Source organism: Aegilops tauschii, chromosome 3 (assembly GCF_002575655.3).
Source record: "Aegilops tauschii subsp. strangulata cultivar AL8/78 chromosome 3, Aet v6.0, whole genome shotgun sequence".
NCBI classification, from domain to species: domain Eukaryota; kingdom Viridiplantae; phylum Streptophyta; class Magnoliopsida; order Poales; family Poaceae; genus Aegilops; species Aegilops tauschii.
The window spans coordinates 499,484,300-499,500,029 of record NC_053037.3 but is presented as its reverse complement, the minus strand read 5'-3'; the positions used below and the strand labels follow the sequence as shown (position 1 = coordinate 499,500,029).

The 15,730-nt window shown below is 46.6% G+C and overlaps 1 protein-coding gene across 1 annotated transcript; it reads left to right on the top strand.

Annotated features, from left to right (window-relative positions):
* The first annotated feature begins 12,751 nt into the window (after positions 1-12,751).
* On the top strand, positions 12,752-14,804 carry LOC109758875 (amidophosphoribosyltransferase, chloroplastic). Its single transcript, XM_020317737.4, has one exon. The coding sequence runs from the start codon at positions 12,899-12,901 to the stop codon at positions 14,543-14,545; it is 1,647 nt and encodes a 548-aa protein (XP_020173326.1). The 5' UTR covers positions 12,752-12,898; the 3' UTR covers positions 14,546-14,804.
* Positions 14,805-15,730: the final 926 nt, after the last annotated feature.

Genomic DNA, 15,730 nt, shown 5'->3' with positions numbered 1-15,730 from the left:
TCGAGTTACTAATCTTAGCAACTGAACGAGTATCAAATACCCAGGGGTTACTACGAATATTAGTAAGGTACACATCAATAACATGTATATCAAATATACCTTTGTTCACTTTGCAATCCTTCCTATCCGCCAAATATTTGGCGTAGTTACACTTCCAGCAACCATTTCCTTTGCAGTAGAAGTACTCAGTTTCAGGTTTGGGTCCAGCTTTGGGCTTCTTCACGGGAGTGGCAACTTGCTTGCCATTCTTCCTGAAGTTCCCTTTCTTTCCCTTGCCCTTTTTCTTGAAACTAGTGGTCTTGTTTAACCATCAGCACTTGATACTCTTTCTTGATTTCTACCTTCGCCGATTTCAGCATCGTGAAGAGCTCGAGAATCATTTTTGTCATCCCTTGCATATTATAGTTCATCGCGAAGTTCTCGTAGCTTGGTGATAGAGACTAGAGAACTCTGTCAATCACTATCTTATCTGAAAGATTAACTCCCACTTGATTCAAGCGATTGTAGTACCCAGACATTCTGAGCACATGCTCACTGGCTGAGCTATTCTCCTCCATCTTGTGGGCAAAGTACTTGTCAGAGGTCTCATACCTCTCGACACGGGCATGAGTCTAAAATACCAACTTCAGCTCTTGTAACATCTCATATGCTCCGCGGCGTTCAAAACATTTTTGAAGTCCCGGTTCTAAGCCGTAAAGCATGGTGCACAAAACTATCAAGTAGTCATCATATCGAGCTTGCAACGTTCATAACGTACGTATCTGCTCCTGCAATAGGTCTGTCACCTAGCGGTGCATCAAGGACATAATTCTCCTGTGCATCAATGAGGATAATCCTCAGATCACGGACTCAATCCGCATCATTGCTACTATCATCTTTCAACTTAGTTTCCTCTAGGAACATATCAAAAATAAAACAAGGGAGCTATACGTGAGCTATTGATCTACAACATAGATATGCAAATACTATCAGGACTAAGTTCATGATAAATTAAGTTCAATTAATCAAATTACTTAAGAACTCCCACTTAAATAGACATCCCTTAAATCATCTAAGTGATACGTGATCCAAATCACTAACCCATGTCCGATCATCACATGAGATGGGGTAGTCATCAATGGTGAACATCTCTATGTTGATCATATCTACTATATGATTCACGTTCGACCTTTCAGTCTCCAGTGTTCCGAGGCCATGTCTGTACATGCTAGGCTCGTCAAGTTTAACCCGAGTATTCCGCATGTGCAAAACTGTCTTGCACCCGTTGTATGTGAACATAGAGTCTATCACACCCGATCATCACGTGGTGTCTCAACACGACAAACTGTCGCAACGATGCATACTCAGGGAGAACACTTATACCTTGAAATTTTTAGTTAAGGGATCATCTTATAATGCTACCACCGAACTAAGAAAAATAAGATGCATAAAATATAAACATCACATGCAATCAAAATATGTGACATGATATGGCCATCATCAGCTTGTGCTTTTGATCTCCATCTCCAAAGCATCGTCATGATCTCCATCGTCACCGGCTCGACACTTTGATCTCCATCATTGCGTCGTGGTCGTCTCGCCAACTACTGCTTCTACAACTATCGCTAACGCGTAGTGATAAAGTAAATCAGTTACATGGCGTTTGCATTCCATACAATAAAGAGACAACCATAAGGCTCCTGCCAGTTGCCGATAACTTACAAAACATGATCATCTCATACAACAACGTATATCACATCATGTCTTGACCATATCACATCACAACATGCCCTGCAAAAACAAGTTAGACATCCTCTACTTTGTTGTTGCAAGTTTTACGTGGCTGCTACGGGCTTCTAGCAAGAACCGTTCTTACCTACGCACAAAACCGCAACGGTGTTTCATCAAATTTGTTGTTTTAACCTTCTTCAAGGACCGGCCGTAGTCAAATTCAATACAACTAAAGTAGGATAAACAGACACCCGCTAGCCACCTTTATGCAAAACTAGTTGCATGTCTATCAGTGAAACCGGTCTCATGTACGTGCACATGTAGGGTTGGTCTGGGCCGCTTCATCCCACAATACCGCTGAATCAAAATAAGACGTTGGTGGTAAGCAGTATGACTATCACCGCCCACAACTCTTTGTGTTCTACTCGTGCATATCATCTACGCATAGACCTGGCTCATGATGCCACTATTGGGAAACGTAGCATGCAATTTCAAAAAAAATCCTAGGCTCACGCAAGATCTATCTAGGATATGCATAGCAACGACGGGGAGAGTGTGTCTACGTACCCTTATAGACCATAAGCGGAAGCGTTTGACAATGCGGTTGATGTCGTCGAACTTCTTCTAGCTCCGACCGATCAAGTACCGAACGCACGCCACCTCTGAGTTCTGCACACGTTCAGCTCGGTGACGTCCCTCGCCTTCTTGATCCAGCAAGACGTCGATATAGTAGATGAGTTCCGTCAGCACGATGGCATGGTGACGGTGATGGTGAAGTGATCCTCGCAGGGCTTCGCCTAAGCACTACGAAGATATGACCGGTGGTGTAAACTGTGGAGGAGGGCGCCACACACGGCTAGGCAATTGTCTGTTGTGTGCTAGGCGCCCCCCTCCTCGTATATATAGGTGGGAGGGAGGGAGGAGCAGCCATAGGAGGCGCCCAAGTAGGAGGAATCCTACTTGGAGTCCCTCCCAAGCCGCCCCCCCCCCCCCTGCCATATATAACCGAGGTGGAAGGAAAGACGCGAGAGAGGGAAGGAAGTAGGAATCCTAATCCACACTTTCCTTGCCCTCCCCTCTTTCCTTCTCCTCCTCATAGGGATGGCATCTATAGGGGTGCACCAGAGCTGGTGTGTTCCCTCACTTGGCCCAAAAGGCCCATATCTTTGTCGAGGGTGCCCGAAACTCCTTTCCGGTGACCCGATAAGTACCCGATACCCTCCAGAACACTTCCGGCGTCCGAATACCATCGTCCTATATATATCAATCTTTACCTCTCAGCCATTTTGAGACTCCTCGTAATGTCCGTGATCTCATCCGGGACTCCGAACAACATTCAGTCACCAAATCACATAACTCATATAATACTAAATCGTCATCGAACGTTAAGCGTGCGGACCCTACGAGTTCGAGAACTATGTAGACATGACCGAGACACCTCTCCGGTCAATAACTAGTAGTGGAACCTGGATGCTCATATTGGCTCCTACATATTCTACGAAGATCTTTATCGGTCGAACCGTTATGACAACATACGTTATTCCCTTTGTCCATCGGTATGTTACTTGCCCAAGATTCGATCGTCAGTATCCAGATACCTAGTTTAGTCTCGTTACTGGAAAGTCTCTTTTACTCATTCTGTAATACATCATCTTGTAACTAACTCATTAGTCACTTTGCTTGCAAGGCTTCTTATGATGTGCATTACCGAGAGGGCCCAGAGATACCTCTCCGATACTCGGAGTGAAAAATCCTAATCTCGAACTATGCCAACCCAAAAAACACCTTCGGAGATACCTGTAGAGCATCTTTATAATCACCCAGTTATGTTATGACGTTTGATAGCACACAAGGCATTCCTCCGGTATCCGGGAGTTGCATAATCTCATAGTCGAAGGAATATGTATTTGACATGAAGAAAGCAATAGCAATAAAACTGAACGATCAATATGCTAAGCTAATGGATGAGTCTTGTCCATCACATCATTCTCCTAATGATATGATCCCGTTCATCAAATGACAACACATGTCTATGGTTAGGAAACTTAACCATCTTTGATTAACGAGCTAGTCTAGTAGAGGCTTACTAGGGACACGGTGTTTTGTCTATGTATCCACACATGTATCAAGTTTCCGATTAATACAATTCTAGCATGAATAACAAACATTTATCATGATATAAGGAAATATAAAATAACAACTTTATTGTTGCCTCTAGGGCATATTTCCTTCAAGGACGAGTTGACGATGTGTGTTGGAAGTAATTCCAAGGTTGATACGATCACCATCGCACACTCCCTCTACCTTCAGGATTAGAATTGAACCTAAATAAATGTTATTTGGTGTTTGCGTTGAGCATTAATATGATTAGATCATGTTTATTGCAATACGGTTATTCATTCAAGTCAGAGAATAATTGTTGTTCTGTTTATATGAATAAAAACTTCTATGGTCATACACCCAATGTGAATGGTTTGTTGAATCTCGATCGTGGTGATACACATATTCATAATATTGATGCGAAAAGATGCAAAGTTGATAATGATAGTGCAACATATTTGTGGCACTGCCGTTTAGCTCATATTGGTATAAAGCGCATGAAGAAACTCCATGCGCATGGAGTTTCGGAATCACTTGATTATGAATCATTTGATGCTTGCAAACCATGCCTTATGGGCAAGATGACCAAGACTCTGTTCTCTGGAACAATGGAGCGAGCTACTGACTTATTGGAAATAATACATGCCTATGTATGCGGTCCGATGAGTATTGAGGCTCGCGGCAGGTATCATTATTTTCTAACCATCACAGATGATTTGAGCAGATATGGATATATCTACTTAATGAAACACAAGTCTGGAACATTTGAAAAGTTCAAAGAATTTCAGAGTGAAGTGGAGAATCATCGTAACAAGAAAATAAAGTTTTCTACAATCTGATTGTGGAGGCGAATATTTGAGTTAAGAGTTTGGCCTTCATTTAAAACAATGTGGAATAGTTTCACAACTCACGCCACCTGGAATACCACAGCGTAATGGTGTGTTCGAATGTTGTAACCGTACTTTATTAGATATGGTGTGATCTATGATGTCTCTTACCGATTTACCACTATCGTTTTGGGGTTATGCATTAGAGACAGCCGCATTCACGTTAAATAGGGCATCGTCTAAATCCATTGAGATGACACCGTGTGAACTGTGGTTTGACACGAAACCTAAGCTGTCGTTTCTTAAAGTTTGGGGTTGCGATGTTTATGTGAAAAAGCTTCAGCCTGATAAGCTCGAACCCAAATATGAGAAGTGCGTCTTCATAGGATACCCAAAAAAGAAACTATTGGTTACACCTTCTATCACAGATCCGAAGGCAAGATCTTTGTTGCTAAAAATGGATCCTTTCTAGAGAAGGAGTTTCTCTCGAAAGAAGTGAGTGGGAGGAAAGTAGAACTTGATGAGGTAATTGTACCTTCTCTCGAATTGGAAAGTAGCTCATCACAGAAAACCGTTCCTGTGATGCCTACACCAACTAGAGAGGAAGTTAATGATAATGATCATGAAACTTCAGATCAAGTTACTACCGAACCTCGTAGGTCAACCAGAGCACGTTCCGCACTAGAGTGGTACGGTTCCTATCCTGGAAATCATGTTACTAGACCATCACGAACCTACGAATATGAGGAAGCGATGATGAGCCCAGATTCTGATAAATGGCTTGAGGCCATGAAATCTGAGATAGGATCCATATATAAGAACAAAGTTTGGACTTTGGTGGACTTGCTCGATGATCGGCAAGCGATTGAGAATAAATGGAGCTTCAAGAGGAATAGGGACGCTGATGGTAGTGTTACTATCTACAAAGCTCGAATTGTCGCAAAAAGTTCTTCGACAAGTTCAAGGTGTTGACTACGATGAGTTTTTCTCACTCGTATCGATGCTTAAAGTCTGTCCGAATCATGTTAGTAATTGCCGCATTTTATGAAATCTGGCAAATGGATATCAAAACTACACTCCTTAATGGATTTATTAAATAAGAGTTGTATATGATGCAACCAGAAGGTTTTGTCAATCCTAAAGGTGCTAACAAAATGTGCAAGCTCCAGTGATCCATCTATGGACTGGCAAGCATCTCGGAGTTGGAATATACGCTTTGATGAGTTGATCAAAGCATATAGTTTTATACAGACTTACGGTGAAGCCTGTATTTACAAGAAAGTGAGTGAGAGCACTACAACCTTTCTGATAAGTATATGTGAATGACATATTGTTGATCGGAAATGATGTAGAATTTTCTGGAAAGCATAAAGGAGTGTTTGAAAGCAGTTTTTCAAAGAAAGACCTCAGTGAAGCTGCTTACATATTGGGCATCAAGATCTATAGAGATAGATCAAGATGCTTGATAAGATTTTTCAATGAGTAAATACCTTGACAAGATTTTGTAGTAGTTCAAAGTGGAACAGTCAAAGAAGGAGTTCTTGCCTGTTTTGCAAGGTGTAAAGTTAAGTAAGACTCAAAACCCAACCACGGCAGAAAATAGAAAGAGAATGAAAGTCATTCCCTATGCCTCAGCCATAGGTTCTGTAAAGTATGCTATGTTGTGTACCAGACCTATTGTGTACCTTGCCATGAGTTTGGCAAGGGGGTACGATAGTGATCCAGGAGTGGATTACTGGGCAGCGGTCAAAATTATCCTTAGTTACCTAAGAGGACTAAGGAAATATTTCTCGGTTATGGAGGTGATAAAGAGTTCATCGTAAAGAGTTACATCGATTTACACCGATCCGGATGACTCTGAGTCTCAATCTGGATACATATTCAAAGTGGGAGCAATTAGCTAGAGTAGCTCCATGCAGAGCATTGTAGACATAGAAAATTTGCAAAATACATGCGGCTCTAAATGTGGCAGACCCATTGACTAAACTTCTCCCACAAGCAAAACATGATCACGACTTAGTACTCTTTGGGTGTTAATCACATAGCGATGTGAACTAGATTATTGACTCTAGTAAACCCTTTGGGTGTTAGTAACGTGGCGATGTGAACTAATCACATAAAGATCTGAACTATTGGTATTAAATCACATGACGATGTGAACTAGATTATTGACTCTAGTGCAAGTGGGAGACTGAAGGAAATATGCCCTAGAGGCAATAATAAAGTTGTTATTTATATTTCCTTATATCATGATAAATGTTTATTATTCATGCTAGAATTGTACTAACCGGAAACTTGATACATGTGTGGATACATAGACAAAACACAGTGTCCCTTGTAAGCCTCTACTAGACTAGCTTGTTAATCAAAGATGGTTAAGTTTCCTAACCATAGACATGTGTTGTCATTTGATGAATGGGATCACATCATTAGGAGAATGATGTGATGGAAAAAGACCCATCCGTTAGCATAGCATATTGATCGTTCAATTTTATTGCTATTGCTTTCTTCATGTCAAATACATATTCCTTCGACTATGAGATTATGCAACTCCCGGATACCGGAGGAATGCCTTGTGTGCTATCAAACGTCATAACATAACTGGGTGATTATAAAGATGCTCTACAGGTATCTCCGAAGGTGTTTGTTGGGTTGGCATAGATCGAGATTAGCATTTGTTACTCTGAGTATCGGAGAGGTATCTTTGGGCCCTCTCGGTAATGCACATCATAAGAAGCCTTGCAAGCAAAGTGACTAATGAGTTAGTTGCAGGATGATGTATTACAGAATGAGTAAAGAGACTTGCCAGTAACGAGATTGAACTAGGTATGAAGATACCGACGATCGAATCTCGGGCAAGTAACATACCGATGACAAAAGGAATAACGTATTTTGTCATTACGATTCGACCGATAAATATCTTTGTAGAATATGTAGGAACCAATATGAGCATCCAGGTTCCGCTATTGGTTATTGACTGGAGAGGTGTCTCGGTCATGTCTACATAGTTCTCGAACCCGTAGGGTCCGCACGCTTAACGTTCGTTGACGATATAGTACTATATGAGTTATGTATGTTGGTAACCGAATGTTGTTCGGAATCCCAGATGTAATCACGGACATGACGAGGAGCTCCGGCATGGTCCGGAGGTAAAGATTGATATATGGGATAATAGTGTTTCATCTCCGGAATGGTTCCGGAGTTCACCGGAAGGGGTTCCGGATGTTTTCAGAAATGTTTGGGTACGAGAACACTTTATTTGGGCCGAAGGGGAAAGCTCACGAGGCTTTTGGAAAATGCAAAAGGGAGTTTTGCGGAGACCAGTGGCTAGATGCCAGGAACTCTGGCGTCTAGGGGGTAGACGCCAGGAACCCTGGCGTCTAGCCATGGAGTCCGAGTAGGACTCTTGCCTTTCGAGCAAACCGACTTTGAGGAGGCTTTTACTTCAAGTTTCCACCCCAGGGCTCAACATATAAATAGAGGGGGCAGGGCTAGCACCCAAGACACATCAAGATTCACCAAGCCGTGTGCCGGTAACCCCGTCCCCTCTAGTTTATCCTCCGTCATAGTTTCCGTAGTGCTTAGGCGAAGCCCTGCGGAGATTGTTCTTCACCAACACCGTCACCACGCCGTCGTGCTTCCGGAACTCATCTACTACTTCGCCCGTCTTGCTGGATCAAGAAGGCGAGGACGTCATCGAGCTGAACGTGGAGGTGTCGTACATTCGGTACTTGATCGGGACGGATCGTGAAGGTGTACGACTACATCAACCATGTTGTCAAACGCTACGGCTTTCGGTCTACGAGGGTACGTAGACACACTCTCCCCCTCTCGTTGCTATGGATCTCCTAGCTAGATCTTGCGTGAGCATAGGAAATTTTTGAAATTGCATGCTACGTTTCCCAACACCTCCAAGCGTTAATCAAGTGGTAGATCCATGACACGAACCCACACTTCTACAGTATCGAACACCATCTTGGATGGCCGCGTATTCCCGTCGTAGTCTTTTAACACGATGAAGTTGAAGTTGAATAGCCATAGTCCGTTATTCATCATGTGCTTCCAATTTCCCTCGCTTCTAGAGCGGACAACAAAGGTTTCCCCGCCTATATCCTTGAATTGACCATCCTATGGAGACCCCAGGCCAACGCATTATTCTTTTGAGGGCATGGATGTTCATGGGTCTCAATGAGCACACCTTGTCAACCGCCGACCACCTAACTGACTTAGGGATTTCTGGATCTGAATATGTGAATATGAAGCCTGTAGTTTCCTTCTTGGTTAAAACTAGGTCGCCTATCCTCGTCGTGAGACTAGCCGCCTCTTCAGAGCTCTTGCCGTCAGCCGAGGATTTTGATGTTCCCCTGTTCGAGGAAACCCCTGCCGTCTTCACACCAGTGGTCACATGTTTCCTCGGAGTCCCACCGCTTCCACATCCTCCTTGCTTCGCCATTTCTGCACCGTGGGAAGCAGAAACCAGTCCGGTCAGTGTGCAAAGCAACACAGTCGCCCCTCGCTCGCCACCGGAGACCTCACCACCAACGCAAGAACCCTAACCCTCAAACCCCCCCCCCCTGTTCGAGGAAACCCCCGTCACGCTTGTGTTGTCTTCCTAGCCTCCTATTTGCTTGGTTCACTTAACATCATGACAACCCAACACAAACTAATTATACAACCCTGACTAGTCGAGTCTTCATCGTCTATAGTCGTCGTTGGCGTTGAATTTGCGTGTGAGCTATACAGCCCCCGTTGTGAATCGTATTAGGTCTCGCCTACAAAGCGACACAACTGGACTGGCCCAATATTGCAGCTGTTGGCGAGTTTTCTCATATTTGAACTATTTTGCATCGGTTTAATTTGGGTTTTCTTTGGTTTTTATTTGGCTTTCTTCGGGTTTTCATGATTCTCCTTTTATTTTCAAACACATGTCTAATTTGTTCATATATATTGTACATTTTCCGTATACACTAGGAACATTTTTTATAGAGCTTTTTTTATAAATGTCTAAAATTTGGTAAATACATGATAACCATTTTTTCAAATATATGTTTTGATGTCCATCTTTTTTCATAGTCGTTGTACATATTTGGTATACATCTAAAACATTTTTATATATGTTTAACATTTTTTCTAAATACATGATTAATATTTATTAAAATATGTATTTTGAACTTTTTTAAATACGTGTTAACATTTTCATATACATGTTGAAACATTTTTCTGAATTGTACAAAACATTTTTTAAACTATGCGAGATATTTTTTTTGAAGATACACAAACTTATGTTTGAAATGCTGTACATTTTAAAATATCTACACGATAATTTTTTACATTTTATATTGAAATGTGTGACCATTTTTAAGATGCCACAAGCATTTATTTCTGAATGGTACAAATATTTTCTAAAATTTGAGCGACAATTTTTTTACACTGCATCAACATTGTTTAAATGTGAGAGGAACACTTAAAAATACACAAATAAAATATTTTCTCATTATATATAATTTTAGTATTTTCAATATACGTTAACAAAAGTAGGAAACAAAAAAACACGTGCATGACATCTTTGTGATGAAACCGCATCGTAACTGGGCCAGTCCTCTACCGGCGAGTTCTGCTTTCGTCTCGCGCTCTCGGGCTGGGCCCGAAATTTTTAATGCACAGGACTCTCGGGCTCTCGGCCCAGCCAATTCTCGCAGGCCAACACGGCGGTATTCCTCGGCGCACATCCAGTCAGTCAGACGCACGCCTCAAAAAAGAAAAAAACCAGTCAGACGCTGATCTCATAAAAAAAATCCAGTCAGACGTACGCCGACGAGACACGAGCACACGAGACAGCACCACGGACTCTTCCGACCAACGCAGCGCTGCACGGGCGACGGCACGGGACGAAGCGTCCTGGTGCGAGCCCTTGCCAGTTGCCACGCCAATGGACGATTGTTTTTGCCAACCAGTTGCAGCTTGCGGTTGCCCGGAGCATGCCCGCCCGGCGCGGCTCGTATGGAGCAGAGCACGGGCGACGGCAGCCAAGCGCGGCGTGGCGAAGAAAGCGGCGGATGAGCCGTGAACGGACGAGACGCCGGCTGGGGTGAGCACCACTCGCACTCGAGGGAACGGGTGGCGGCGAGAGTTCCGAGAGATTCCGTCGCTCGCCGATGCCCGCTGGACTCTAGCGCGTCCCACCACCTGTTCCGGTTCCGGACGGACGCGAGCCCGTCTCCTGTTCGCGTCACGCGTGCCGTGGAACGGCGACGGAATCACGCAACGCAGCGCCTCGTCAGGAGGATTCCACGGCGTGTCTGTCGAGTGACCGTCGTTCGTTCCGGCGCCGGTTTCGTACGGCGTGGAGCTCTCTATCCGGATGAGGCGATCAGGCGAACTTTTAGATTCGACGGCGACCCGTGTTCGATATGCTCCTCCAATTTTTCCCGGCCATTCCAGAAGGAGAGAAGGGTCCCGAGTTCTTTCTGAAAGCAAAGGATAAACTTGGACGGAGGGGCTCACCTGCTCCACGACGAAAGCTATCCCGTGGCGACTCTATCCTACAAGCACGAGCGTTCCAAGAGGAAGGAGGAAGATCGACGTCTACGTGGGCCGTGTGGCCCGCATCCGGTTTGACATACATATCCGCTGCCTGAAACTATCTATCTTAGTGCTCCGTGCATGCATACGAACATGTAGAGATCAACTCCGATGCAGCCTATTTTCAGGCACGGCAACGGTGGGGCTGTAGCTGCTGTTTGTAGAGATGAGAATATGATTTTTCTGAAAGCATCATGGATCACATATAGCAATCACACTGATCCGGAGACTTCAGAAGCAATCGCAGTGAGAGAGGCTCTCTGAGCTTGCAGAAGATTTCTATGTGCACAAAATACAAATGGCATCAGATAGCAAGACAATTTACGGAATACAGCAGGGTCCAGCAGCAATTTATGAACCAATCATACCTACATAAAATAAAGGACCGTTCTCGTATTTTTACCTCTTGTAACATAGTTCATGAATTTAGGAGCTCGAATACCGAGGCTCACAATATCGCTAAGCATGCTTTGACAGTGGACTCGGTTGTCATGTTTGGCTCGGGCAACCTGGTGATCTTCTTTTCATGCATGTAAACATTGTGATGATTTATTAAAGTTTGGCGAGATTGTGTCAAAAGAAATAATCTATCTTGTGCGCCGTGCATGCATACAAACGAAATTGCCAGTAACCTGTGGGGCCGCATGCCTTAAACGTGAAAAGGGCTGGACCATATGACGACCCACACCACTTGACCCGCAAGCGGTCTGGCCGGCTCAGGGGTGGGCCCTTGTGTCGGTCCCCAGTGGGCCTGCCTTCTCGAGCCCGCCCAAAGCAACTAGCCAGGGAAGAATTGAATCGACGGTCGAGATCTGCTTGATGAAAGAGGCGTCAACGTAGTCAAAAGACGGCTTCAGCTTCTTCTTCTAGCTTGGCGGCCGATCGAAAGCCATGGCGCACTAGGAAGGAAATTCCGCGTTTTCATGAACCGTCATAAGTGGTCGCAGGACCGCTCCTCGAATCCAGAAGATTAATTAGAATATTAATCAATTCTTGCCCACAAATAGCAATAAGAAAATAATTACAAGAACATAAGATTAGGGGCTTATCCTGCCAAGAATTGGGAGCAAATGATTATATTCTTTGTTTGGTTGCATCCTAAGAATAAGAATAACATTTAAACGTTTGTAATTGATTGGACAGGTGGTTTAGCAACAAAATTCTCTCTTTTTTCTAAAGATTTCAATGCGGACTATATACGGACGTATATATACGTTTTTTTCGAGGGATATATATACGCATTTTAAAGTGTAGATTCACTTATTTTTCTCTGTATGTAGTCTGTATTGGAATCATTAAGAGATTCATGTTTTCTTCAAAATTTCATTCAAAAAGTGATTACATTATTATATAAAGGGAAAAAACCTAAGGTTTATAGAAAAATCAAACTTAACAAGCGATAGATATCGCTGGTGAATTTAAAGCAAAAATCCTGGATTTCAGAGAAAAAACTGAAAGAAAACAGCAAATCAAACAGACAGAGATTCTGTCCTTTCATTTTACCCAAAATCCAGAGTACAAAATGACGACGGGAGTCAAAATATCGTGGATTCACTCGTGCGTAGGGCATACGGCCTCCACACGCCTGGCGGCGACCTCTTTAAATCCTGTCCGTTCACGCGCCTTCGGGAGGGCATCCTCGAGAGCCCTCACCCTCCCAATCCCGCCGCGCTCCAGGGATGGCCGCCGCCGCCGCCGCCACCGCCGCCCCGCCCGCCACGCCCTCCTCCCGTCCCCTCCGCATGCCTCCCGCGCCGTCCACCGTCCATCCACAGCTCAGGTGCCATGCCGGCCCCAGCCCCTCGCTCCTCGCGCTGCGCCACCGCGCCGCCCGCGCCGCGCCGGCCCGGGCCCTGCTCGACAAGGCCACGCCCTTCAACTTCGGCGACGGCGAGGAGGACGACGGCGACGACCACCCCCGCGAGGAGTGCGGCGTGTTCGGCGTCGTGGGGGACCCGGAGGCGTCGTCGCTCTGCTATCTCGGCCTGCAGAAGCTGCAGCACCGCGGGGAGGAGGGCGCCGGCATCTGCGCCGCCGGGGACGACGGCAAGCTCAAGTCCGTGACGGGGCTGGGGCTCGTCAGCGACGTGTTCCGGGACCCGGCGCACCTCGGGAGCCTCCCCGGGAAGGCCGCCATCGGCCACGTCCGCTACTCCACCTCCGGCGGCCAGGCCCAGCTGTGCAACGTGCAGCCGTTCCTCGCCGGGTACCGGTTCGGGCAGCTCGCAGTGGCGCACAACGGCAACCTGGTGAACTACCTGCCGCTGCGCCACAAGCTGGAGGCGCAGGGCTCCATCTTCAACAACTCGTCGGACACGGAGGTCATCCTCCACCTCATCGCCACGTCGCTCTCGCGCCCGCTGCTCGCCCGCATCTGCGACGCATGCGAGCGCCTCCAGGGCGCCTACTCGCTGCTGTTCCTCACGGCCGACAAGCTCTTCGCCGTGCGCGACCCCTTCGGCTTCCGCCCGCTGGTCATGGGCCGCCGCCCCAACGGCGCCGTCGTGTTCGCGTCGGAGACCTGCGCGCTCGACCTCATCGACGCCGTGTACGAGCGGGAGGTGGAGCCCGGGGAGGTGATCGTCGTGGACCGCCGGGACATGTCCGTGTCCTCTGCCTGCCTCGTCCCGCACCGCCCGCGCAAGTCGTGCGTGTTCGAGCACATCTACTTCGCGCTGCCCAACTCTATCGTGTTCGGGCACGCAGTGCACGAGCGGCGCACCGCCTACGGCCGCGCGCTGGCCGAGGAGTCCCCGGCCCCCACCGCCGACGTGGTCATCCCCGTGCCGGACTCTGGCTTCTACGCGGCGCTCGGCTTCGCACAGGCCTCGGGGCTCGAGTTCCAGCAGGGGCTCATCCGGTCGCATTACACGGGCCGCAGCTTCATCCAGCCGACGCAGGCCATCCGCGACCTCGCCGTGAAGCTCAAGCTCGCGCCCGTGCGGGGCGTCATCACGGGCAAGAGCGTGGTGGTCGTGGACGACTCGATCGTGCGCGGCACCACGTCGAGCAAGATCGTGCGCCTGCTCCGCGACGCCGGGGCGCGCGAGGTGCACATGCGCATCTCCAGCCCCCCGGTGGTCGGCCGGTGCCACTACGGCATCGACACGCCCGACGAGAAGGAGCTGATATCCAACAGGCTGGACGTCGAGGGCGTGCGCGAGATGATCGGCTGCGACTCGCTCGGCTTCCTGACGCTGGACAAGCTCCACAGCATCTACGGCGACGAGGCGGACGAGCTCTGCGACGCCTGCTTCTCGCGGAACTACCCGGTGCCTATGCCGGACAAGGTGCCGGCGATGGCATCCGCCGACGATGAAGACTGACCAGAATGTGCGACTAGGGAAGGGAAGTGGCTCTGTACTCCGCATGCTTCTATAGGATTTTGGGCGTGGCGAATCTGTGTCGTGGCAATTGCATTCATCGTTTGAATTTTTGCAGGTCTTAAGTTTGTGTCCCTGAGCGGCTAGCGTTCCTTGGCCTCTCAAACTGAGGTTGCGAAACCTTTTTCTTGAGTCAATTTATATACTGTATAAGAAAGGTTGACAAGTCAGGCATCTAATATTGTTTCGTCGCCGACGTGAACTGCTAGTGAATTGCATTTTTCAAGCTCCTGTGATTCGGGAGCATTTCTATTAGTTACATCTGCAAAGCCAAGCAAAAAATTCATGTGGAGGTAGTGTTAGTTGTGTACTGACGGTGTGGAACCTGCGCATTGCTGATTTTGAGTCAACGATGTAACTAGATAGAAGTCAACCGGCAACATTCCTAGCTTGGACACTAAACCAACTTGCATCTGGAACCAAGTAAGTGAGCATGACATTGACATGTATCATGAGTCGAGTGTAATCTTGGCTACAACGAATATGTTGTACGGTAGCTAGCTGCTTATGCTGTCAGGATTTGCTAGTCTGATGCTTCTGCTTCAGCTCTCAGTTATTTGCTTTGACATATTCAAGCGCTGTCTCTGAAATCTCGGTAGGATGATTCCGACATGTGCCACGCCGATTTTCCACGGGGACGGTCTGTTTCTCTGAATATTTTTAGTGTTATGGCTTCCCTGACTGAGAGTAAGTGATGAAACCCATGATCCAATGCTGCTCTACCCTGTTAAATCATATACATGCACGTACAACAAATCTGACCTCTCAAATGCGTGCGGACGTGTCCATAGACAGTGACCGGGCAGCCCTCAAATTTCCTTATCTGCATCTGGATACCTCATAGTTCAATCCTTAAAATCATACAGAGCATGCAAAAGAAACGCCTACATACTGTACATAGATCAACTACACTACTAGTCGTCCTTGGAGATGTCCACAATCTCCGTGCCGGGCTCCGGATATATGGACAACTGTTGCAACTTCGGCTCCTGCGCCTCTTTTCGGGTCGCCTCCGCCTCCACCGCATCCAGTTCGGCAAAAAGCGCGTCGGTCACCGCCTGTTCATGCTGGATGAACTGTTTGTTGATCTTAACATAGGCCTCATCTTGGATGGACTCCAGAATGGCT